The sequence below is a fragment of the Macadamia integrifolia genome, chromosome 5 (assembly GCF_013358625.1).
Source record: "Macadamia integrifolia cultivar HAES 741 chromosome 5, SCU_Mint_v3, whole genome shotgun sequence".
NCBI classification, from domain to species: Eukaryota; Viridiplantae; Streptophyta; class Magnoliopsida; order Proteales; family Proteaceae; genus Macadamia; species Macadamia integrifolia.
In genome coordinates this window covers 17,058,368-17,082,102 of record NC_056561.1, presented here as the reverse complement: position 1 = coordinate 17,082,102, position 23,735 = coordinate 17,058,368, and the positions used below count along the sequence as shown (strand labels likewise).

Genomic DNA, 23,735 nt, shown 5'->3' with positions numbered 1-23,735 from the left:
AATGGGTACCAGAGTAGTAGCGTTGGACAATTTCTGCAGACTTCAAATGGATATTACAGGGAAAATGTTGGAACCGTCGGGCAATTTCATCAGAACACAAACGAACTTCAAAGAGAAATGGTTGGTTCTCAAGCAGCAAATAATGTGAGACCTGACACTGAGGCTGTTGAAACAGCTGACTATAGCCAGTTCACGGGCACTGTTGGTGAATTGGATGCTTTTTTTTTTTAATGGAGGGTTTTCATTTAAGATAAGATAAGGGTAGTTTTGATATTACACAAACAAAGGGTATTTTAAAAATTATAAAAAAAAAGTTTAACTTGATTTAATAATTAAATCTAAAAGTTGGAATTATTAAAAAACATTTTTTTATAGGAAAGGGGAGTGATATTTTCGCAAAGGTGGTGGATTTAGTTAATATTTCGTCTAAATTCAGGGGGGGAGGGTGATGTTTATCTTTTTTTTCAATTTAGTTTACTTTTAAAACTTTAAATAATTGAGAAAAAAATCAAGGGCAACGTTTGCTCTCACATCACCAAATACTATTGAAAAACAGGAAGAATGCAATGGCAAGGATACAGCGAATCATATGCTCCATTTGCTGGGGCCCACCAGAGGGTTAGGAGTAGGACCACCCAAAACGAAGAGGATGCCCACCCACGTCCCCATTGTCCACTTGTCCTGCATAGGCTGTGCTGCGGATATTTACTACTTGCCACCAAATTCCAATGCGGTGCAGAAGTGAAATCCCAATTTGGGTGAGGCTCAGGACTTGAGGGACGGCTCGGAGCACCTCGGGAATGCGCCCCCGTCTATGCACCTGAACTTGGATGGAGTTCTTCTACGGCACGGCAGAGGTGGGAGTGTACATTTGACAGTTTGAGATATCAGAGACTGTGCTTATGTATTAAGGCATGTGTCCAGGTGTTCCATCAAATGTGCGTTGCCACCCCTATCACATTGTAAGGGAGTTGGGTCCCCCAACACCTAGGTGCATATCTCAAAAGGCTGTTAATCATTGGATTTGCACTTGGCTCTCTTCTATGTTGGAGAAGATCTAAATCCATCAGACCCAAGCCAAGATGAATGTGATTGGTAGAAAGATATTGCCACAATCAATATCACTCTTCGATAACATTATACTCAGGAACAGTCATGAGATCGGTAAAGGATAATATCATTTTGATATTGATCCAAATCAACTTGAATCAGACAGTATCAGACATATCTACCCCAATTTTTCTTGTTTTTCTTAAACCAGTTTTTATTATGATTTTATCTTTGAATCATACATGTGTATTAGGATAAAAAAATATTAGGATCAAAAGGCCGATATTGACCAATTCAGTCCGAGTTTTAGAACCATGTTGAAGACATTTCCAACTATAATATGAAAAAATGGATCACAAGGGTTCTTAGGCAACAGCAATTGGAGTATTGATAGTTAGCCACATGTCACATGTCCCAAAAATCAGGTCCTATTATGCAAGCAAAGAGCTTATGACTTTAAGGAAGAAGAATGCTGCTTGGTCATGTGACTCTTGCATCAGCCCACAGACCAGTAAAGGAACAAACACAGGCATCTATAGGGATACATTCCACAGGTAGATTGTTAATTCACACCCTTCTCTATGTCTAGAGGTTGGTACCTCGCAACCCGGCAGGGATCTTTTTATCAAGAAAGATATTTTAGTGAGTGGATTAATGGATATCCACGACATAGGATGTACAAGAGAAGGCATCGAGAGGATATTTTAGGAGCACACTAAAAACCTATATGGTCGGTGAAAGAAAGCTTTCTCCTTTGTTTTTAAAAGTAGGGTATAATTCATGAAGAATCTTTTTTGTTCCCCACTACATTAGATTCCAAACCGATGGTTTTTGATCGGGTATACACAATGTCACCTTCAAACTCCCTAGTCCATCCCACCACGATTCATATACACCACCCACAAAGTTTACAACGACACAATTATACAGGCCACTTTACCAAAGAAAAAAAAAAAAGCCACAATGATAAAGGCCAGTCCCACACTGTTCTGCTCAGGCTTGCTCTTGCATATCAGAATCAGGGCAATTCTGGGCAAACTCAAGGGTTCATTTAGAATTCCTTGATTCCCAATAGGAGATGGGCAAGCAGGGACCAATGTAGAGGGAAACTTCCTTCTCTTTCAAAGTATTTGTTGGCATAACAGTGTTGGTTTGAATTCAGCATTCACCTTCAGAAGATTAAAAGTATAGAAGATGCAGGGTACTAACTCTGTTTCACAAAAAAAAAAATTTATCTAAGGTCAGTCTACATTGTTGAAACTTACAAATTGGGTGGAAAATGAATTTCATTGGACTTGAGATGCCTTTTAAGAAGGATATGTTGTTGATTGCCTCAAGGGTGCCCTGAAGAGCCGATTCATGGTTTTACAGGGCAATGTCGCTTGCACAACAATGAAGCCAAAGATCCAAAGAACTTGAAATACTAAATTTACTCTGAAACATGCTGCTCTTCCTGATCTTTCCTTCCTTGACCAAGCAATTTGCAGGTCAATTTGACATGAATATTCAGTGTCAATGCAGAGAGTATGTCTCACCACTCATAAAATGACGGGATCTCTTGCTTCTGTTACATGCAAAAGTATTAAAAAAGCAATGGCATGCCGCCATGGAGACCAAGCAGAAATCAGAGAAAAGCAGTGAAAGAGCATGCTGGTCCAACCTAAAAAAATTAGCTTGTTCCCAATCAGAGAAGCTACAGGCAAAGGAGAGGATGACAGACAAAAAATGACAGCAAGTTTCATGTTCCTTTCAGCAATATGACAACTTGTCTCTTCGTTGGAGCTCCCAGATGCCACTGACCAGACTAAGACCAAGTTTACCCAGGCGAGCTTGTAGAAATGGCCCCAAGTTGTATGGAAGGCCGCCCGGGTAGCTTTGTCAGTTCAAGGCTACCTTGTAGAAGGGCTGCCCTTTGTGGGTTGAAAAGAAGAAGCTGTTGCATGTCCTTGGGAAGCACATTGAATACTGTTTGCAGATCTCCCTTCAGTTTCTGGCAAGCTGCTGCAGAGTCTGCAGTCCCCCTTCCAGACTGCTGTAAAAAGAAGAAAGAATTGAATGGAAAGATAATATTAAGCTACAGTTATGAGACAAATGTATAGACAAATTTCTATAACAATCAATGAATCACATAAAACTAATATTTTCCTAGTCCATGCCTTAATTCAGTCTCACTTAATACCTTCTAGTCCTACAAGAAATTAATAAAAACATATTCCACAATATAATTCTACCTGAGCAAAACCTATATAGCCAAACAAAATAAAATAAAATAAAAAAGAAACATTGAAGTAATTTTGACTCTTGAGAACACTAGCAGCTTATAGATTTAGGGACTGCATTACACCTTATTAACAGTAAGGATCTGACTAAATCCCTATGACTGGAATATTTCAGAAAAAAAATCTCATAATGCATATAAATGTAGGAAATATATTCAGCAGCTCCTTACTAGAATGAGCCATTCCATGCTTTATTGTATTAGAAACTACTCATATTCTCCATTTATGCTTGTCTGATACTCTCCCACGAGATTTCCTCAATCTCTCAATAATTCATGTAATTCCATGCTTGCACAATAGATGAAATTCTAGGATAGCAGTCCATCAGGACCACTTGGCTGCATTATAGCTATACAATGGTTGCAATGTACAACAGAATGGTTAACATAACACCTAAAAGAATTCAAAACAAGTACTGAGCATCATACTACTAAAAAGCGATGTGCATGCAGTGATATACTAGTCATTTTAACCATAATTTCTCCAATCAACAGCCCCAGTATTACAGAAAAAATGATGGTAAGAATCTTGAATGTGCAATTTCAAACACCTCGGGCCCATTTGATAACGTTTCTTCCGTTTCTATTTCAAGAAACGGCAGAAGCATAAATTTCCGTTTCTAGAAACAGAAACGGAATTGAAGGTGTTTGATAAGTCATGTTTTTAGAAGTCGATAATAACCAGTGAAAAAATGGCCACAAGTCGTTTCCAGAAACGGCGAAACAAGTTGTAACTTGTTTCGCCTGGGTCGTTTCTTGAACCATAAATAAGTAGAAATTTCTATTTCTATTTCTGAAAATAAGTGAAACGAAACAGTTTTATCAAACGCTTTTTGCTCTGTTTCTGCTGTTTCTGGAAACAGAAACGGCAGAAATGCGTTTCTTGAAACGTTATCAGACGGGCCCCTCGTTTTCATTTATTTTCTCATAAGTGATTCCAGCCACCTCGCTCTTTTCATTCTCTTGGCTGATCAAGGACAAGGGAGAAGCAAGAGGAAGAACGAAAGATGACCCAAGTAGCCATGGGTCTCCAAAAATATGATCACCCATGGTCATCCTTCCCCATGCCTAGCACAATTGAATCCTTTTGCCAAAATAATTTGCTGCACCTCACACCATAGAAATCTGGGGACATCTCAATTCCATACAACACCATGCGTCCACCATTGATGAAGAGGACACATCGATGCACCGGCCTTAGCATGGTTGGACTGCAGGACCAGAACAACCCAGTAGGGAGACCCCAGCCGAGACACAACTGGCCCAACCCGGTTTTTGGTCAAAAGGGGGCTGGAAGTTTATATGGGAGCAATCTTTTATTTTATTTGGGTAGATTATGTAAGAGTTTTATTTGGTAGTTTCTTAATTTGAATTATTTCTAGTTGAGTAAGTTCCACACTGGGTAGGAGTTCTTCTTTATATTTACATGTACCAGAAGGAAATCACAGAATTTAATTGAATGAAAAGAAGATTGGGTGTGGGTTACCAGTGTTGCGCGAGTGCTGGCCATGTGGCCTTTCCCTCCTCCCCTGTAACTCAAAACTTACCTTCTCAGCCTCTCAGGCACTCCTAACCTTTTTCTTAGTTTCAATTTGCACTTTCTCTTCCTTCTTCCCTATTAGCTGCTGCTACTCACATTGGTCATTTTCAGTGTCCTGTTCTAATGGCACAACAATCCCATCAGTAGCAGGTTCGACCTCCTCTATTCCTTCTTCTTCTTCCAATTTTTTTTTTTTCTTTGGGGGGTGGGGGTGGAAGAACCTCTGGCATAGGCAATTAAAACCCTCGATTCTTACCTCTTAAGTCTCCCTCTATTGCGAGACCCTAACCAAAAGTCAGAAATGACCTGCGTCCTACAGTAGGTCTGGTTTCAGACCTTCATAGTCACTCTGTTGCTTGTTCTTCCAGCCAAGATTCCAGGTTTGGGGTTTTGACTAGATTTCAACCCTGGCCAAAACTGAAACCTGGGATTTTTCTGGGCCAAAATCAAAACCTAGGTTTCAAGGCCCAATAAAAGGATTTTTTACCCTTTAATTATTGTACTACCTATAATTACCATTTTACACCTATTGCATGAATTAGTTTTACCAAAAAACCAAAAAGGATGGTACTTGTGGTTTGAAACCAAGTTTGCTAGTGTACGCTAAATGATGTTGTACACTAGCCTTATTGTAAACACTGACTGCATATAATTTACCTACTATCCACCAAGATATAGATCAGCCAATGATATCTAACACATACTAATTTGTAGTCCATCCATCACATATTAACCCTTTTTTTTTCCCCAGAACACTGTTGCGGGAAAATCATATTTATAAATCCAAATAGAAAAATTCAACAAATTTAACAACATAAAAAATAATCTGGTTCCGTGAAATCATGGTGCAGGCCCGGTAGGGAAGAAGAGAAACCAGAGATAGTGAAGAAGTTGCAAGGGAAGAGGGGAAGAAATCACCGTCACACACTCACTAAGAGCAGAACCAAATATTGTCTATTCCATTCTCCTTTCAAGATGGGTACAAGCAACTATATAAAGGAAAATAACATAAAGCTTAATTAGACTCTAGGACTGACATTAACTTGTAAACCAACTCTCTAAATTACACAGAGTTCAAAATAAAACAAATAACCTATTACATACCCAAGCAACTAAAGAATAAAAATAACTAAATTACTTCCATCCCTTGTTAAACCAAAAACCCAGGTTGGGCCGGATCCATCTAGACTGGGGTTTCCAAAGTTTGACATATTTATCCAACCAAGTGCTACTATGTCAAGTCATTGATATACCAATCTATCTAACATAAAAAATTGAAACAAAACTACTAATTCTTCCAAAAATTAGATTTTGGGAAAAAAACATTATCTTCAAGCTTCAATCACGCAAATCAAAGTTGCAGGAGGGTTGAATGAGTAGAAGAATGCAATAAAATATATGGAAATGAAGTGACTTAGAAGAAAAATGCAAGTTCTTGCGAAAAAAAAACACCCTTTGGCAGGTCGAAATTGTCGAAACTCCCACTTCTCAGCCAAAAGCTATTGGAATATGACAAGTTTCGGTAAAAACCCGCGATTTTATAGCAACCAGTTGGACCAAGTTTTGCTTCGGTCAAAACTGGATGAAACAAGCAAAACTAGTTGAAACAATGTCAAAACCTGGTACAAAAGAATTTCGACCCTTGGTTTCGTCTCGAACAGGGTCAAAACCGAGTTGTCTTGGTCGAAACTTGAAATTGAAGTTTCGACCAAAACATAAAACCTTGCTTCCAGCTGGTAAGTTATTGCTTTGAAGGCCTTGCTTGGGGTTTGGTTCCTATTCACAAATTTTCAGAATGGAAGACCTTCAAATGAGAGTCTTGTCGAGAAAACTGAAGTCTGCTCCTCCACCCTGTTCTCCCCATCGTAAGGTTGAAGAACCACTTATTTGTCTAACAGACTGATTTAAATTTATTTACGATCAAGCCCTTACATTGTTTTGGTGAAAATTGGGGAGAGAGAGAGAGAGAGAGAGAGAGAGAGAGCAAAGTGACAATTTTAGATATTTAGGGTCAACCATAAATAACAAATGTGCCATAGAGGATGATGTTTTACAGAGAATTAAAGTGGGATGGATGAAATGGAAAGGTGTGTCCAGAGAATTGTGTGACCAACGTATCATTTTAAAGCTTAAGGGAAAATTCTATAGGACTGTTGCACAACCAGCTATAATGTATGAGGCCAAATGTTGGGCAACTAAGAAGTGTCATATATGGAAGTTATGTGTAGCAGAGATGAGGATGTTAAGCTGGATGAGCGGCAAAACTAGGAAGGAAAAAGTAATGAATGAACATATTAAAGCTGATTTGGGAGTTGTCCCGATCAATGACAAGCTCCAAGAGTCATTTGAAGTGGTACAACTATGTCCAACAAAGGCCTGCGGATGCTCTAGTAAGGAGGAGTGATCTGATTCCGATTGAAGGCGCTAAAAGAGTTAAGGGTAGGTCTATAACGACCATAGGAGAAGTAATGATGAATGACATGCATTATCTAGGTATTGTTCCAAGTATGACCTTAGATAGAGCCGACTGGAGGCCAAGGATTCATGTAACCGACCCCACTTAGCTGAGATTTTCCTCACTTACTAGTGTTGAGCCTCTTTCCTTTTACTTTCAAGTTACTTTCATTTTACTTTCATTTCTCCTATTTTGTTTTCGCATGGATCCATGTAGCCTACCCCATTAAGTTGAGATAAGGCTGAGTTTGTTGTTGTAAGCCCTTACATTCCCTAGTTTATCTTTGATTATTTCCCACCTCAAGTTAACTTCCAGAACTGTCCTACCTCTTCAAAACTAGTTTTTGACATGGTACTCATTATGTTAGTATTACTTTTAAGTGCTTTCCTGATCTCTTTAATTACAAAATTGTCACTGCCATTAGTAGTTGAACTGTTTAGCATTGGAGTGGGCCCATAAGTGATCTGAACTAGGTTTTTGGAACCCCAGATTGCACTACTCATTTTCACAAGAATCCTCAATTTCTTTTCCTTCCATCGACACCAACAAGCCGCAAAAGAGGTAACCTTTGGACCACTTTGGCTTTATTTCAAAGATAGGGGTGTAAATTGGTCTAGTTTTGGGCAATCGGTCTGGTTCCTTAATGGATCCGGCCCTAAGGAGTCAGGACCAAAACCTGACCAAGAAGCTAATCGGTTCCAAATTTGAGATCCATAACCATTTACTAATGGGTTCTAGGGACTATTATAGTGTCTAAAATTCAATAAATTCTATATACAAATAAAAAAATATCTTTTCCTAAGTATTCAAATAATTAAATAATCATTCATGGGCATAAAGATAACCAAATATGCCAAATCAATGTAAAGAAGAAATGGGTGTTATAGCTATAAAATTGGATAAATACATGTGGGTATAAAGAATATATGTAGAAGATAGATCAAAAGGATGGATGACAGCTGAATCATGGACTTTATGAGTTGGAGATGGGATTTTGTATTTTGCAACTGTAGTTCATTACTGATTATTACTATGTGCTGATATTCAGTAGGTTTATCAAGCCAATTCGATGAATATATTGGCCATTTGATAACTTCAGATAGGAAGCACTCATCCAATGCCATTGCATCTTTAAAGGCTCTGGCATTAGCGTAATATTTCTTAAGTTAGGGACACGTTTCCCGAAATTATTGTGCTCGTATATAATTTAGAGGAATACTAGATGTTTACAGCAATAAGAGAAGAAAGAATTATGCATTGGCAGTTTTGGGATCCTTTGATATTAGAGCTCACCACGAATACTGATGCAGTTGAAAGCACAGTGGTTTAGATATTATTCTAACACGGACGAACACTCAAATCCACAAGATAAATGAAACCCTAATTCCAGAGAGGAAGAAAAAGAGAACAATGGTTGTTTTTAATTCAAAATCGAAGTCCCCTTAGAGAAGCCCCAAAGAGACCTTATATTATAGTTAGGTCACTTCTAAGGAAGGGTAAAAACGTAAAAATAAATAACTAGGGTAAAACATAAACACAACAGGAATCTAGAAAAAAAAAAAACCCTAATTTTTGCAGCCAAACTAGGGTTACAGCTCCCATGATACTAGCCGAGTCAAAAGATAGGGTTCTAGCAGTATTGCTGAAAAATTCTGAAATTCGAGAACATCAGTTAGTATCTTCGGCCAGACCGTGTAGTCACATGCCAGTCCAAACGCTCTAAGAACTACTCCGAGGCTCCTTTACATCAGATACCTTTGTAGGTAGGTAGATTGAGACAGAAATTCATTTCACTTATGGAAGCAGCTGTTGGGAAATAAGGAAAGAGGGTGACATGTAGGCTACGGTGGATCAGTTCAAATATCCATCTGGCGGCTATCACATGTCAACTCAATGTATCAACAACACTTATTAACCTGTTGAATTTCCCCAGCAAACCTACACTCGATCACAACTGTCACTATTCTATCTGAAGCTTCAACAGAAATAGATTCCAAATCCAAGATTTCTGAACAATACATACTGGGTCTGGTGGTTTTGGTTCTGGTTCTGGTTCTGCTTCCGGTTCCAACAGTTTTTAACCGGTGTATCAGTGCTAAAACCATTGGGAGAACCGGACCAGAATCGGCCCAGACCAAAAAACTAATCAGTTCTAAGCAGGTCAGTCCCGAAATGGTTTTTGGTTCTAGTCCTAAATTGGCATCCTTATTGAAAGGGAGACTTGAAACATGCACACATCATCTGCTCCATATCTGCAGGCATTACCAATCTACTTTAAAGACTTGACATAGCTTACCTATAATAGAGCTCTAGCAAAGGAACAATGAAGAGAAATTCTTATGTCCCTGCACCCAGTAGCCTTGGTGCCACATGCACCTGCACCTGCACCTGCACCTGTAGGGAAGTGTTGATATACATTGATGTGTGCCCATCCTAATAAATCAAGGTTCTGGGATAAGCGGTTGTAACAGTTCTCATTGCAAAGTCCACTCAATAAGTTCTCAAACAGTACTAAAATAATACTAAGTGAACCAAGTTTTGACTTCCAAAATAGACCCAAAGAAAAGTGACAAAAAATACAAATACGATGGCTCAATACTAACTAAAAAAAAAAAACAATACGGTGCCCTACAATCATATAATGGCCAAGACGGGTCATTTTTCAAGATAATACGATTTTTTGAGGGGTTTTTGTTCCAAAGTTGCTGCCAGTCATTTTTCTCTCTAACTAAAGTAGAAATCAAGGTTGGGAACAAGGATTTTACATTTATGGGACAACTACAAACCTTGGATTCTTAGTGCGATACTCTAAATTTAGTGTTTATACATAATACATGTTATATATAGTTTTTTTTAACTATTTTTTTTTTTAATGCAAAAGTGTATAAAAAAGAGTTTCCTATCCATTTATATGTGTATCTTTAGCGTATTTTAGCGTATCTCCAATACTATACGATACCCTTCGATACGTATCTTAATTTTGGCTGGCCGATACAGCGACCAATACTAATACTTAATCCTTGCAGAAAAAAAAAACTAAATAAATAGATAAAAGGAATCATCTCCCATCATTGCAGAGATATGTGTACTTGCATATTCAATGAACGTCTCAAATTGATGGATGAATAGGTCTGGGAACTCAGCTAGCAGACTAGCAAGTCGAGAGTTTCACAACCCTCTACATATGTTAGATACTTATAACATGAGTTTCTAGTGTTGGGAAGGGGTCAACAATACTGCTGCATATACAGGAATGGCTTGTTTGTTATGTAGCATTTAGTACCTAAACATTTTCCTTCTAAATATAGTTTCTTAGACACTTTATTAGATGTAAGAAAGAATGGTACTATTAAAAGCCTTCAAAGACAACTAAATAATGGACAGCACTTCCTAAGATTTCAGCAAGGGACCACATAAAAAGATATAATATGATCTCATGAAGGATAAAACGAATGCCTTCTTGGCTGAAAAACTCCATTTGCTTTATCAACCATGACCTCAATGGCAGTCATAAGCTTCCACCACGACAATTAAATTATATGTGAACATGTTTCTAGTAATTTATCACATCACTACTCCTAAAAGAATCTTCCAGATAATTAGCAGCAGTAACTGTTAAAGCAATAAAATGGACAGCTAGGGGGACTCTGATTAACTTATCCAAAAGTATTTTCTAATCAAAATTCATGGGAACATCAAAACGAAATTAAAATTCAGAGGTAAAAAAAGAACCTGAACTGTAAATTTAGAATCGTCAGATCACTAAAGTTATTTTTGGTTGTCAAGACTCAAGACTCAAGACTCAAGAGAATGTAGGAAATTTAAAGTATAAAAGAGATTTCTCACTACCATAATTTTCCGAGCATTTGGTTGTTTGAGAATTAACCTCGAAATTTGCACCTTTCCACCACTCGTATTTTTCCCCAAAAGGCTTGTTTCAAAATCTGATCATTCTGGTCAGATTACTACTCTCCTAGAGTAAATTCTGAAGTATTGGTGACCCTATTGATTTTTTTCATCCACTTACATGTCCTTAACACAAACAAACATTGATTGGAAAGAATGTCTCATTTGCTTCACTCCCAGCTCACTTCACTTCAGTTCCCTACATCCACTATCTTCCACTTTCTAGACCTTTCAAGCCTCAGCAACCAAACCCAGCCTATGAAAGCGAAACAAGAGCTAAGAAGTCACAACTTGATGCTACTGCTACTCATCTGGAGGCTTTCAAGGTAAATGATAGACAATGTGATACATAAGATCATCCTTCAAATCTCAAGACTTCTGCCTAGAACTTTCTTCTGAAATGAAACTAATCAGATGCTTAAGTGAAGGAATTTTCTGTTCGGCTCCTAAGTATCCAACCAAATAGCGGATCCTAACTTCCAGAATGCCCCATTGATGCAGTTGTGCTTCCATGGACCAGCCCAAACTCTTTTGGAAACCCAGATGAGAAACAGGTCCAAATCTGATTTGGGTCTAGTAGGATAGTTAGGCATTAGTTTTGGTTGATACTGTTATATTTTATTTTAGTAGGAGTTAGCTACATAAGGGATTTATTATTATTATTATCATTTTTTTGAGTTAGTTTCCTTTCTAGTTTGTGTTATTTTTCTAGTTAAGTTCTATCTTTGTTTTGGAATGTAAGTTGGAGTGTTAACTTTATATAAGCATGGTGACTAGTGTAAGAACTGTAGGGGGTCTAGGTAGTGAATTCTCAATTACAATTGGATTACATCAAGGATCAACTTTAAGCCCCCTATTTGTTTGCGCTTATCATAGATGAATTAATTAGAGACATTCTACATGAGGTTCCTTGGTGTATGATTTTTGGTGATGATATTGTTTCGGTAAATGAGTCAAAAACAAGGATTAATGACAAGTTTGAGTTATGGAGATCGACCCTAGAATCAAAAAGTTTTAAGATAAGTAGAACAAAGGAGTATATGGTATGTAACTTTAGTTACACAAGGACAGATAATGAGCTGGTGAAAATTGATGAGAGGGAGGGTCTGCAAAGTGATTATTTTGGGTATTTGAGTTCAATCATAAATAATGAATGTGACATAGAGAATGATGTTTCACGAAGAATTAAAATAGGATGGATGAAGTGGAGAGGTGTGTCTGAAGTGTTGTGTAAACAATGTATTCCTCTGAAAACTTAAAGGAAATTTTTATAAGACAGTCATACAATCGTCTAGGATGTATGGTGTGGATTTTGGGCAATTAAGAAGCATCATGATCGCATGATATACTCGAAAGCAGACCCTGGTTCCATATCCAATATCATGTCCTCCCTCCACCTCTTTGAAGAGCTCTCGGGGCTTCAAATCATTCTCCTAAAATCCCATCTCTTCCTCTTCCGAATCTCTGACTCTTCCAAAGCCCGTCTCCTTGAGATCACTGGCTTCTCTTTAGGCCAACTCCCTGTAAAGTATCTCGGATTGCCTCTCATCACTGCTAGGTTGTCGGTCTACCACTACACTCCAATGTTGGACCTCATTAAAAAGAGGAAAGGAAACTCCTATCCTATGCGAGTCGCCTTGAGCTTGTCAGATTTGCTCTCCAATCAATGTACCTCTACTAGTCTAGTATTTTCTCTCCCCAGTGCCCCAATTAAGGCAATTGAGTTCCTTCTTTGCTCCTTCCTCCGGAAAGGAAGCGAATTCTCCAAATTCCTCCATCCTACCAAATGGGGAACTGTGTGTATCCCCAAATCGAAAGGGGGTCTGGGTCATATGAGAATTAAAGAATGTTAACACTGCTGGCATCCTAAAACTCATATGGAGGATTGCTTCAAAATAAAAAAAGCATTTGGGCTTCCTGGGTCTACTCCTTCCTCCTGAAATCGGACACCCTCTGGACTGCCTCCTCTTTGATGTAGATACAGTTGCACTTACCTGGTTGGACCAGCAGGACCGACTGTGGAAGCAAGGGCCAAGAAGAACAGGTCCAGCCCAGGTTTTTGGTCCAACAAGGGCTGGTAGTAGTTAGTTTTACATTATGTCTTTTATTTGTCTTTAAGTAGGATACATAAGAGGTAGAGAAGTAGGTTTATGTTTGGAGTCTAAGTAGGAGTTTATTTCAGTATTAGAGTTTAAGTAGGAGTAGTGTTTTATTTTCCTTTTATATACTTACATAACTTAATGTTTAATTTTTAGATTAGTGAATTTGTGCGTGGTGTGTGATCCCCTTCCCCCTTTTGTGCGATTTTCCCTCTTCTCCCTAAGGCTACTCTATCAATTTGGTATCAGAGCCGAAGGATCCCTTCCCTTGCTCTACTGAAGCACAACTTCATCCCACAACCCATCCCTGCGACTCCCACACTACTCCCTGTAACTCCCCATTCTCCCCCATTCCCACTCCCTGCAACCCCTTATTCTCTCCCTCATTCCCTGTTTCGACCCTACTGAGAACACCCCTCCATCTCTCTTCTCCATTCCCGTTCTCTATTCTATGTTCTCTATTCTTACAGGGACTGAGAAATCAACAAAAAAAAAAAAAGGAGCGGACCCAGTGCAACGATGAACTGGAGACTCGACAGAGATAGCAGGCAAAAACCTACCCCGCCTTGTTACTCATCGAGAATCTCTGCACGAGACAAAAAAAGGTAGTACCAGTAGTCGCCTAAAAAAAAAAGCAGTGCTGAGTGAGAAGAGACCGAGCATAGGTAGAGAAGGCGAGCAAAAAAAAAAAAAAAAAGAAGTCAGACGAAGAGGGGTAGCAACGAGAGCAACCAGAATCAGAAGAAGAGGAGAGAAGCAGAATCAGGGGAAGAAGAAGAAAAAAGAAAGAAAAAAAAAAGAAGAAGAGAAGACGGAAGGAGCAGAATAGAAGAAGGAACAGAAAATAGAAGAAAAAAAAAAGAGACGACAGAAATCAGAGAGGTAGAAGACAGAAGAAGAAGAACAACAAAAGAGAAACAGAAATCAGAAAAAAGAAGAAGATCCAGAGAAAAAGAAGAAAGAAGAAGAAGTAGAAGCAGAGAGAGAAGACGAAGGGACAGAGAGAGACGAAGAGGCATACCTGGTTTTCTGTCGCCGATTGCTCGCCTCAAATCCTGCCGCTAATTGCTCTCAATCTCCAATGTCCCCAAGGAGAGATATCTCCTGTTGTCAGTAATCCAAAACCCCAACCCCATCCTTTTTATTTCCTTTTTCCTCTTTTTCAAAATTACCCCTTTAATTCTGTTTATTTCCTCCAAACCCCTCCCATTATCCTTTATCCCTTTTTATCCCATATTCTTCTTTATTTCCAATTGGACCCTTTCTCCACACGTGTCTTCCTTTGTGACTTAAAGTGCACCCTCACTATTTACAGTTCTGCCATCCCTGCAAAAAAAAAAAAAGGAAAATTACCATTTTTCCATTCCTCTTTAAGTTTCTATCTAATTACTATATTGCCATTACTCTTTGAGTGTAATTTTGTTAATCATCATCATGATAGCCAATAGTGAAGTTGTTCAACAACTGAACTCCTATAAGGAAGAAACTGATGCAAAATTTGAAGCTATTACGGCAATGATGGAATCCATGCAAGCTTCTATTGCTCGTTTGGAAGCAACAGATAAAGGAAAGAGTCACATTCAATCTAGGGATTCTTCCAACACCGTTCCACAGGATCCACCACCACATCATACACCACCGCCACCACCTTCACCACCATATGGAACTGATAGATATGATGATGGAGCAAAAAGAGCAGCAAGATTGGATGCCCTTGATTTTTATGGAGACAATAATCCAGAACTGTACATTGACTGGATTCATAGCCTAGAGACATTCTTCAGATGGTACTAGTTGACTGAGGCCCGAAAGATCCTATTTGTAGAGGCTAAACTGAAAGGCACGGCCAGAATCTGGTGGATCAAGCAAGAGCAACAGCAACAGCAACAGCAACAAAACCGAACCCGAGGCGTTGGTTTAATCACTACTTGGGCTGAAATGCATGAAGCCATGAACTGGAGATTCTTGCCTTCTGATTACAAGCAACGCAAGCATCTCAGGTTTGCACAGTTGAAACAAGAGAATTTGACCGTGGAAGAATATGTTGCTAGGTACTATTATTTGGCTGCTCGTTCAGATTTTGAGTGGGATGAAGAACTATTGATGGCACAATTCCGTAATGGTTTGCACCCTCAACTTAGTGCCACCCTTGCCTCTAGCCGACTACCTACAATTAAAGACGTTGTCCAGGTAGCATATCAGGTTGAGGAGAGTCTGAAACGTCCATACAATCAGCGGTCATTTACAGATGCTTTCCCTAGGAGTTCTAATTCTATTCAGCCACAATCATCTCAACAGGAAAAGTCAATCAGTAAACCACAGGCTAGTGCTTCATCTATGGCATCTTCACGACCTATCCGACCGTATTCTCCACCTCGTCGTGATTCAGACACGTCGTCTTCACGACCTAATCAGCCATACTCCTCACCTCAGCGTGATTATGACAGGAACTTAGCATTTTCAAAAGAGGTTATTCAATATTTCTCATACAAGGGGTACGGGCATAGAGCTAATCAATGTCCTAACCAGTTGTTAGCCTACATCGACAAGGACAATTTTATACCCTATGCACCAAAAGAGCAACCAAAAATAGGAACAATAAATCTAGAGGCTGAATGTGATCATGATCCTAATGAGATTAATGATGATGATAGTGATGGTGAGCCTCTACCGTTCTATGTGATCCGTCCTCTTTTGACTACACAGAAGATTCCTGAGGAGGACGATTGAAGCTGTAACAGTATCTTTCAAACCAGGGTGCGATGCAATGACAGTTTGTGTAATATGATGATTGACCTCGGCAGTTGTATCAATGTTGATGCTGAAGATGCTGTTCCCTGAAAACTAAGCCTCATCCAAATTCCTACAAGGTTAGATGGGTGAACAACAATAATCTGAAAATTCATGAAAGGTGTTTGCTCACGTATTCCATTGGTGAACTGATTGATCAGGTTCAATGTGATGTTCTCCCTCTAAAAATTTGTCACATTCTACTGGGTCGCCCATGGTTGTTCGACAAGAAAGCCAAGCACTGTGGATATGAGAATACATACACTTTTCAGCATGGTGGCCTCGAGATTAAGTTCCTTCCAACAAAGGATCTTCCCCCTCTCAGGCTCAAGAAGACAATTGGTACTTTTTTCATCAAGCGCATCGACTCTGACGGCATTCTTGGACCTCATCCAAACTCGACGGAGTCGAGTTCTTTTCAGAAGGGGAGAGTTGATGTAGATATAGTTGCACTTACCTGGTTGGACCAGCAGGACCGACTGTGGAAGCCAAGGGGCAAGAAGAACCGGTCCAGCCCAGGTTTTTGGTCCAACAAGGGCTGGTAATAGTTAGTTTTACATTATGTGTTTCATTTGTCTTTAAGTAGGATACGTAGGAGGCAGAGAAGTAGGTTTATGTTTGGAGTCTAAGTAGGAGTTTATTTCAGTATTAGAGTTTAAGTAGGAGTAGTCTTTTATTTTCCCTTCATATACTTACATAACTCAATGTTTAATTTTTTCGAGTGAATTTAATTTTTAGATTAGTGAATTTGTGCGTGGTGTGTGATCCCCTTCCCCCTTTTGTGCGATTTTCCCTCTTCTCCCTAAGGCTATTCCATCACTCTTCCTCTATGCTTTTTGGGTCTGGCACAATATTCTCAGCAACAGACCAAAAGCCTTTGAGGCAATCTGCTACTCCATAGGGAATGACTCCTCAACCTCTCTCTGGCTTGACCCTTGGCATCCTCTTGGCATCCTCTCCTTTATCGTCAGCTCTATATCCATTTACTCCTCCAGTCTCACTCATTCTGCCATGGTCGACACTATCATCAGAAATGGCATCTGGGCCCCCTTCCTCCCCACCCTCTTGCAGACATATGGTCCTCTCTCCCTCCCTTCTCCCCGGGCCATCGTGGTAGGTAGGATTTAATTTCTTGGACCCCCTCCCCCTCTGGAACCTTCACCTCTACCTCGAATTGGAAATTTACTCGATCCAAACGCCCCCTCATTCCTTGGCATAAGCTCGTCTAGTTTAAAGATCACATCCCCATCATAGCTTCACTGTTTGGTGAGTTATGTCCAATTGCCTCACCACCCAGTCATTTCTGATCTCTTGCCACATCCAGGTTCCTCCCTCTTGCTGCCTTTGTTGGAATGGAACCGAAGATGTGGACCACATTTTCTTCTCTTACCCCTTCTCATCCTCAGTTTGGAGGAAAGTTTTTAGTCACTGCAAGCCTTCAAGAAGAAGTGTGTTCCCTCTGAGTAGAAAATGGATCTAGGTTGATATGATGTATGCCAATTCATCTGTTTGCATAAGTATTGGAAAGCTCGCATTCTGTGCCACCATCAACTATATCTGGATGGAAATGAATCTTCGTAGATGGATTTCCAATTCTCGTTCCTTCGAAAAGATTTGGAATGCCATCTACTTTGATGTTTCCACCAAGATTGCCTCTCTCTGCCACTACCCTGTCACTGATACCCCAAGGAACAGGCTCATTGTTGTATCCTGGGGCCTTGATACGCCTTTCCTCCCCCCCACCCACCCACCCACCCACCCACCCACCCATTTAGTCTTTTTGTCCCTTTTTGCTAGCTGTTTTTGTTGCTGCTTTCGTGCTTAGTCTTCTCGGCAGCCTTACTGTTTGAGTTTGTTCCTTTTGGTTCCCCCCCCCCCCAATTTTTCCCCCTTGTATATTCTTTCCTCTTAGTAATGAATCTATTTATACATCCAAAATGAAGAAGTATCATGTAGATAAACTCAATGTAGAGGAGATGAGGATATTGAGATTGATGAGCGGTAATACTAGGAAGGATAAAGGAACGATTATATTAGAGTTGGTTTGGGAGTATTGGTTTGGGAGTATCTCCAATACATTATAAGCTACAAGAAAGTCGTTTGAGGGCCATGTTCAATGGCGGCTGAGATGTTGATGTTGTAACCCTACGAAGAGATTATTAGAAAAGAATGAAATATTGAGTTTTTTTCTTTTAAGTGTGTTCTGTGTGGCCAACTACCAGAGACGATCGGTGCTCTTGGTTTCCTCTTCTCTCTCTCCTTCCCTGAATTTCCTTTGCCTTTCCTCTGATTCCTCACAGGTCAAGTGTTTATCTCTTTCCATCTCTCTTCTATTTTCCCCAACCCTTCTTTCTCTTTCTTTCTTATTCCTCTTTTTCTACCTCTTTCCATTGCTATTATTTCTGAACTCTGTTTTTGATCAACACCGACAACCCCACATAGTTGGATAGATCTCCTTTGATCCTTCTTTTTCCGTCTTACGTTTTGGGAGTAAGTTCCTTTCCTTCCTCTCCTTACGGAAACTCTATCTACTAAATCCCAACCCGAAAGCTTGCTAAAATAAAGAGTTACAAAAGCCAGAGAAGCTATTTCAATAGCTGTGTCCAAAATGCCCATACAAACCCAATTTGTTATTGCGGGATAGGGATGTGAAACCAAAAATTTAGTGAAAAAAAGATTGCTGCTTTATTTATTTTTAGACATAATATTTCTTTTTTTTTCTTTTTCACCCTTTGAATGAACAGATTCAAAAAAAATAATAATAATAATATGATTCAACCTCAGACCCATTTGAATGTAGCGGACAATAGCGGGGCTCGAGAATTGATGTGTACCAAAATCCATCATTGATTCCTTACTTTCCTCTAGATTTGAGTTGCAGAAATTATATTGTTGTTTCACCTAATTTTCTGGCATATTGTTGTTTGCTTTTGAGAGACCCATGAGTTAGAATCCTACCTCAGAATTCCAAATTGATTGATGCCCAAATGAGAGAGTTCTCTCCTTCGAAGTCGCTCCTGCTCTACCTCTGGTTGCTTGGTATCATAAGGTTGAAGAAGTTACTGTTCATCAAATTTACAAATAAGCCCTTAGCGGTGACATTACTATGATACCCTTCCTTTATTAAGTTGTTCCAACCTTATCATCAGCCATTTGAATTCCCAATATTGCCCTTCCCTTTTTGAACCAAATACCATGCTGTCCCACATTTGTTTCCTCCTCCAAAAAGACCTTAAATTGTTCCCAATAATAATAATTTTGCCATTAACCCCCTAATCGAGTAATTTTGTTTGTTCTTGTGGGCCCATAATCATGGTTACTGCCAGGGATCACATCACCTGCATATTCAAAAACTGTGACACGAATGGTTTAAAGTATCTCCGATACCGATACGATACCCTCCGATACGTATCTTAAATTTAGCCGACCGATACAATACACACCGATACGATACATGAAATTTTTAAAATCCTTTTGTATCGATATATATCCTACGATACATACCGATATGCATCAATACACCACCGATACACATCGATACGATACGATATGCACCGATACAACTCTATGGAAAATATAAAATCGAGGTGAAATGTACGTTTCGGTATGTATCGATCGGTACCTATCGGTGAGTATCAGTATGTATCGATCGGTACGTATCGATATGTACCGATACAATGCGCTACGGTCATATAATGGCCAAGATGGGTAATTTTTCAGAAAAACACAATTTTTTTAGGGGTTTTTGTTCCAAAGTTGCTGCCAGCCATATTTTTCTCTAACTAAAATGGAAATCAAGATTGGGAACAAGGATTTTACATTTATGGGACAACTACAAACCTTGAATTCTTAGTGCGATACCCTCAATTTAGTGTTTATACATAATACATGTTATCAATAGCTTTTTTTAACAAATTCTTTATGCAAAAGTGTTTAAAAAAATGTTTCCTATCCATTTACGTGTGTATCTTTAGCGTATCTTAGCGTATCTCCAATACGATACGATACCCTCCGATACGTATCTTAATTTTGGCTGACCGATACGGCGACCGATACTGATACTTTATTCCTTCACATGATAAATTAACAAAAATTGTGGTTATGCACAGAAAATTCAGCACTATACTATATAATCTATATGGTAATAATTATATCACCACCTTAGCATATAACAATGAAGCACAACCAGAAAACTTTGTACATGATCTGCTTTACTAATCAACTAATACACACATTAAGGAGTAGATTCATGCTTTTTTCCCCTGTTGGTGCAGAAGATTCAACTATTAGGAACAACAGAAGTAACTCTATAGTAACAATCACAGCATGCTGCACAACAGGGTAAAATGACCAAAATATCTAAATACAGGAAGAAGAGGGTACCTGTATCTCTCCACGTAAGTGTTTCTCAATGGAATTGAAAGAATCAATAATCTCCAGCTCAGACATTTTTGGTATAAATTGCTGAATGTCAGTCTTTATTCTAGCCTTCCTCCACAATCTGTGTTGTTCTTGTTCAGCAACAGCACGCCTTCTTTGGAACCATGGCATATAGTTCTGCCCCTTTAGAAAGCGCCTGAGTAGTGAAAATGAAAGAAAAAATCAGTGGTACGAATTCATTCCTGGAACCAATCACGAACATGTGATATTGATTGTAGATGGTAACATATGAAATTCCGAAGCCAGAATCAACATGAAACACAATGCTGGGGGAAACACAATATCGATCAACAACCAGTGGAGGTACTATGAAATACAATAGCATTTAGTATGCATTACCTGTATAGATCCAGCCAGTTAGCCCTCATCCTCTTTGATAAGAACTTCCCAGGTCCCCTTGCTGATAAGTTTGCAAGGAATTCTTCAGCATTAAATGGAGGGAGTGGAGGAGGATCTACAAAGGGAGAAGTTCCTTCTGAAGGAGTAGTAGCTCTCAAGTATGGACCAAAAGGAGCAAGGAAGTTTGTTGTAAGCTCCAAGAAATGCCGGCGTAATATCTCATTGTTAACAACTGACATAGATTCCTCAACCCTTGGGGACATCCCTGCATCAATAAGCCTATTCAAGATAGCAGTATCTGGCTTAGTTGTTGCAACATAGGTGCTCCAAAGGGCTTCTTTGTGTTCTGTCATCAGACAAAGAGGACCATCTCTCCTCAACTTCACGGCATTTAACAAGTTTGAAGGAGAAAAGTTCTTTAAAGAAAGCTGTTGACGAAATCCTTCTGGTCTACCAGAAACTTTTCCCGCAGGGGATTTACTAGAAAGGGGAACCCTGCTTGAGTTAGAAGGAGGACTACCCACTGAGACAATATGAGGGATATTTCGAAGAGCCTTCAAAAAGAAGAGGTTTGTCACACCCAAAACCATCGGAGGGAAAGGCTCCCCTTCACTGAGTGAGTTGAGACGGGCAAAATCCGGGCCATGGATGGTGAAGTAAGGCCTAAAGTCAACACTGCACAGGAGTGGTGCCACCAAACTTACAAGACTCGCAACAGCTTCACAACATTGAGGCGGCGTTGGTGCTATTATAAGAAGAGGCTCACCAATAATCAAGAGCTCCCACAGCACCCAAAGCTGCAAAAGGAGCCCACGGAATGTGCCAAAAATATCTGCATCATGGAACAGCCCTTGTGGAACCGACTGATTCGTAGGAAGAAAAGGCGCCATCGAGGAGGCAGACTCATCAGACAAAAAGACTCCACACTCCAATGGTAAGCTATGAGCTGGTGGCAGGTTCGCTTTCAGCGCAACATTCCCAATTGGGAGCTCCATTAACTTCCCAGGCACTGGGGCAGGCCACATTGAGATATAATGGGCTATGTGCTCCACAGCTGTCCTACCAATGTCAAAATACAAAGGACCCAAAATTTGTAACAAACGCCTGAAAATGCAGGAGTATGGACTGTACGATAAGATAACCACAGACTTTTGCTCTCCACCTCGCTTTAACCTCTCATCCTGCCTCTGCCTATTGAACACAAAACCATACAAATGCCCAGGAGGATTGGACCTGCGGCTACTGCTTGACCTTCTGATTACCCTATCGTCCAATAACCTCGGGGACCTTGGGGATCTTGGGGACCTGGGAGAACCCACTTTGTCTTCACCCTCAGTTATCTCAGATGAAGACAAATGGGCCAAGTAAGAATTCTCTCGCCTTCGTAATCGGAAAAAGAAGATACAATCATGGATGCTCGATCGATTGTGGTGCTGGGACACAGAATCTGGGAAAGAACTGAAGGCGATTTCAAGCTCCTCATCTTGGGTTATAGAATCAGGCGGGTAACACTCCTCAATGACCTGACCTTGTTCGAGATCGAACCTAATGATACAAAAGGCAACAACCCATCGCCTCAAAGCTTTTGGGTCAAGCTTAGAATTGGGCTCTGCCTTCAAAGAGAACGAAGGAGAGCGGCTCATTTCACTGCTTGAGAGCTTCAGAAGAATTTAATGAAAGGGCCTAATTTTATCATCTTCAGCTACAATTTCTACCAAACGTCATCTTTCTTTTCCTCTTTTCATCACAAATGTTAATAATACTGGGTCGAAAATCAATGACACCGAAGAGGGTCCGTAAGATTAAGTTCATTCAATGACAATAACTTGAAGAAGATCTACGGGGGCTGTAAGCTTTCTTACCTTAGTTCGTTCAACAGATCAGCGCTAAAGCTTCTAGAACAGAATCTTGGATCAGAATCGTAAAGGTCTGCAAATCGACCATAAAAGAATGCCCATTTGTTCCATGAAGATGGAGATCACTGGCTGATTCTTGACACAGACGAGGTATACACTTCCCTTCTCTCGTCCCTCCCTCTCTCTCCCTCTCTGCCCTTCTCGATTTCCAACTTCTTTTTAGTTGAGTTCTTTCTTCTGATTCTCTGACTTCTTGAGGTCGTAGCCATAGATTTCATAATTATCCAGACAAACTAAAAATCTACTCTTTCCCCAAGCGGCGATGGAAAACTTTGTCCGAAAATAAAAATTAAAAAAAAATAATCTCATGGGGTTTGCCTTTTGAAGTTCCTCCATTTGGGCTTTTTGGTGGTTCGATATCTGCTTCTCTGTTTTTGAATTTTTTTATGGAGAAAGGTTTTTTGTGGGGGTAGTGCGATTCTTTCCATGGGTTAGTAACAATGGAGACTTGAGAGAAGTAAGAGGTGTCATTTTTTCATTTCATAGGTAATGGATCGGTCATTTCATCCCCATGTGTCTAAAACAAAAGGGCCATACTCTCACACAAAAACCTTTCTCCCTTTTTAAGTGATGTGGTCCATTCAAATCTCTCATTTAAGGTAAATTACACTCGAGGTACCTAATGTTTGATAAAAGTACATCTCAAGTCTTAATAGGGACGTTTGGGATTCTTGTGAGCTATAAGTCCTACAATAAACTGAATAATTTTTTCAAAATTGCCCTTTTAATAATTCATCCACCCCCACATCCTTGTACCACTCTCCGCTCTCTCCGCCACCCCACGACCTGCAACACCTTCTCTCCTCCTTGTAACCACACTTCCTTCCCTACTTGCAACCCCACCCCTGTTATAATCTCACCACACCCCAATCCTAGTGCCCGTCCCAACTAATCCCATTGCCAATCCCATCGCAATCCCAAC

The 23,735-nt window shown here is 39.7% G+C and overlaps 1 protein-coding gene across 5 annotated transcripts; it reads right to left on the bottom strand.

Annotated features, from left to right (window-relative positions):
• Positions 1 to 2,229: 2,229 nt before the first annotated feature.
• Positions 2,230 to 23,235, bottom strand: LOC122079737 (protein DENND6B). 5 transcript variants are annotated; one of them, XR_006140528.1, is made up of 4 exons: positions 20,898 to 23,233; positions 20,502 to 20,694; positions 2,711 to 3,082; positions 2,230 to 2,614 (listed from the first exon to the last, which is right to left on the bottom strand). XR_006140528.1 is itself a non-coding variant. In XM_042646435.1 (4 exons), exons 2-4 carry the CDS (start codon positions 22,538 to 22,540, stop codon positions 2,867 to 2,869), a joined length of 2,052 nt encoding a protein of 683 aa, XP_042502369.1. In that variant the 5' UTR covers positions 22,541 to 22,659; positions 22,760 to 23,233; the 3' UTR covers positions 2,230 to 2,866. The 5 variants fall into 5 exon arrangements, 4 of the variants coding, with proteins under 4 accessions (XP_042502369.1, XP_042502370.1, XP_042502371.1 ...); XM_042646435.1 differs by having other exon boundaries at positions 2,230 to 3,082; positions 20,898 to 22,659; positions 22,760 to 23,233; XM_042646437.1 differs by lacking the exon at positions 2,230 to 2,614 and adding an exon at positions 9,620 to 9,717 and having other exon boundaries at positions 2,950 to 3,082; positions 20,898 to 23,235.
• Between the last annotated feature and the right edge of the window lie 500 nt (positions 23,236 to 23,735).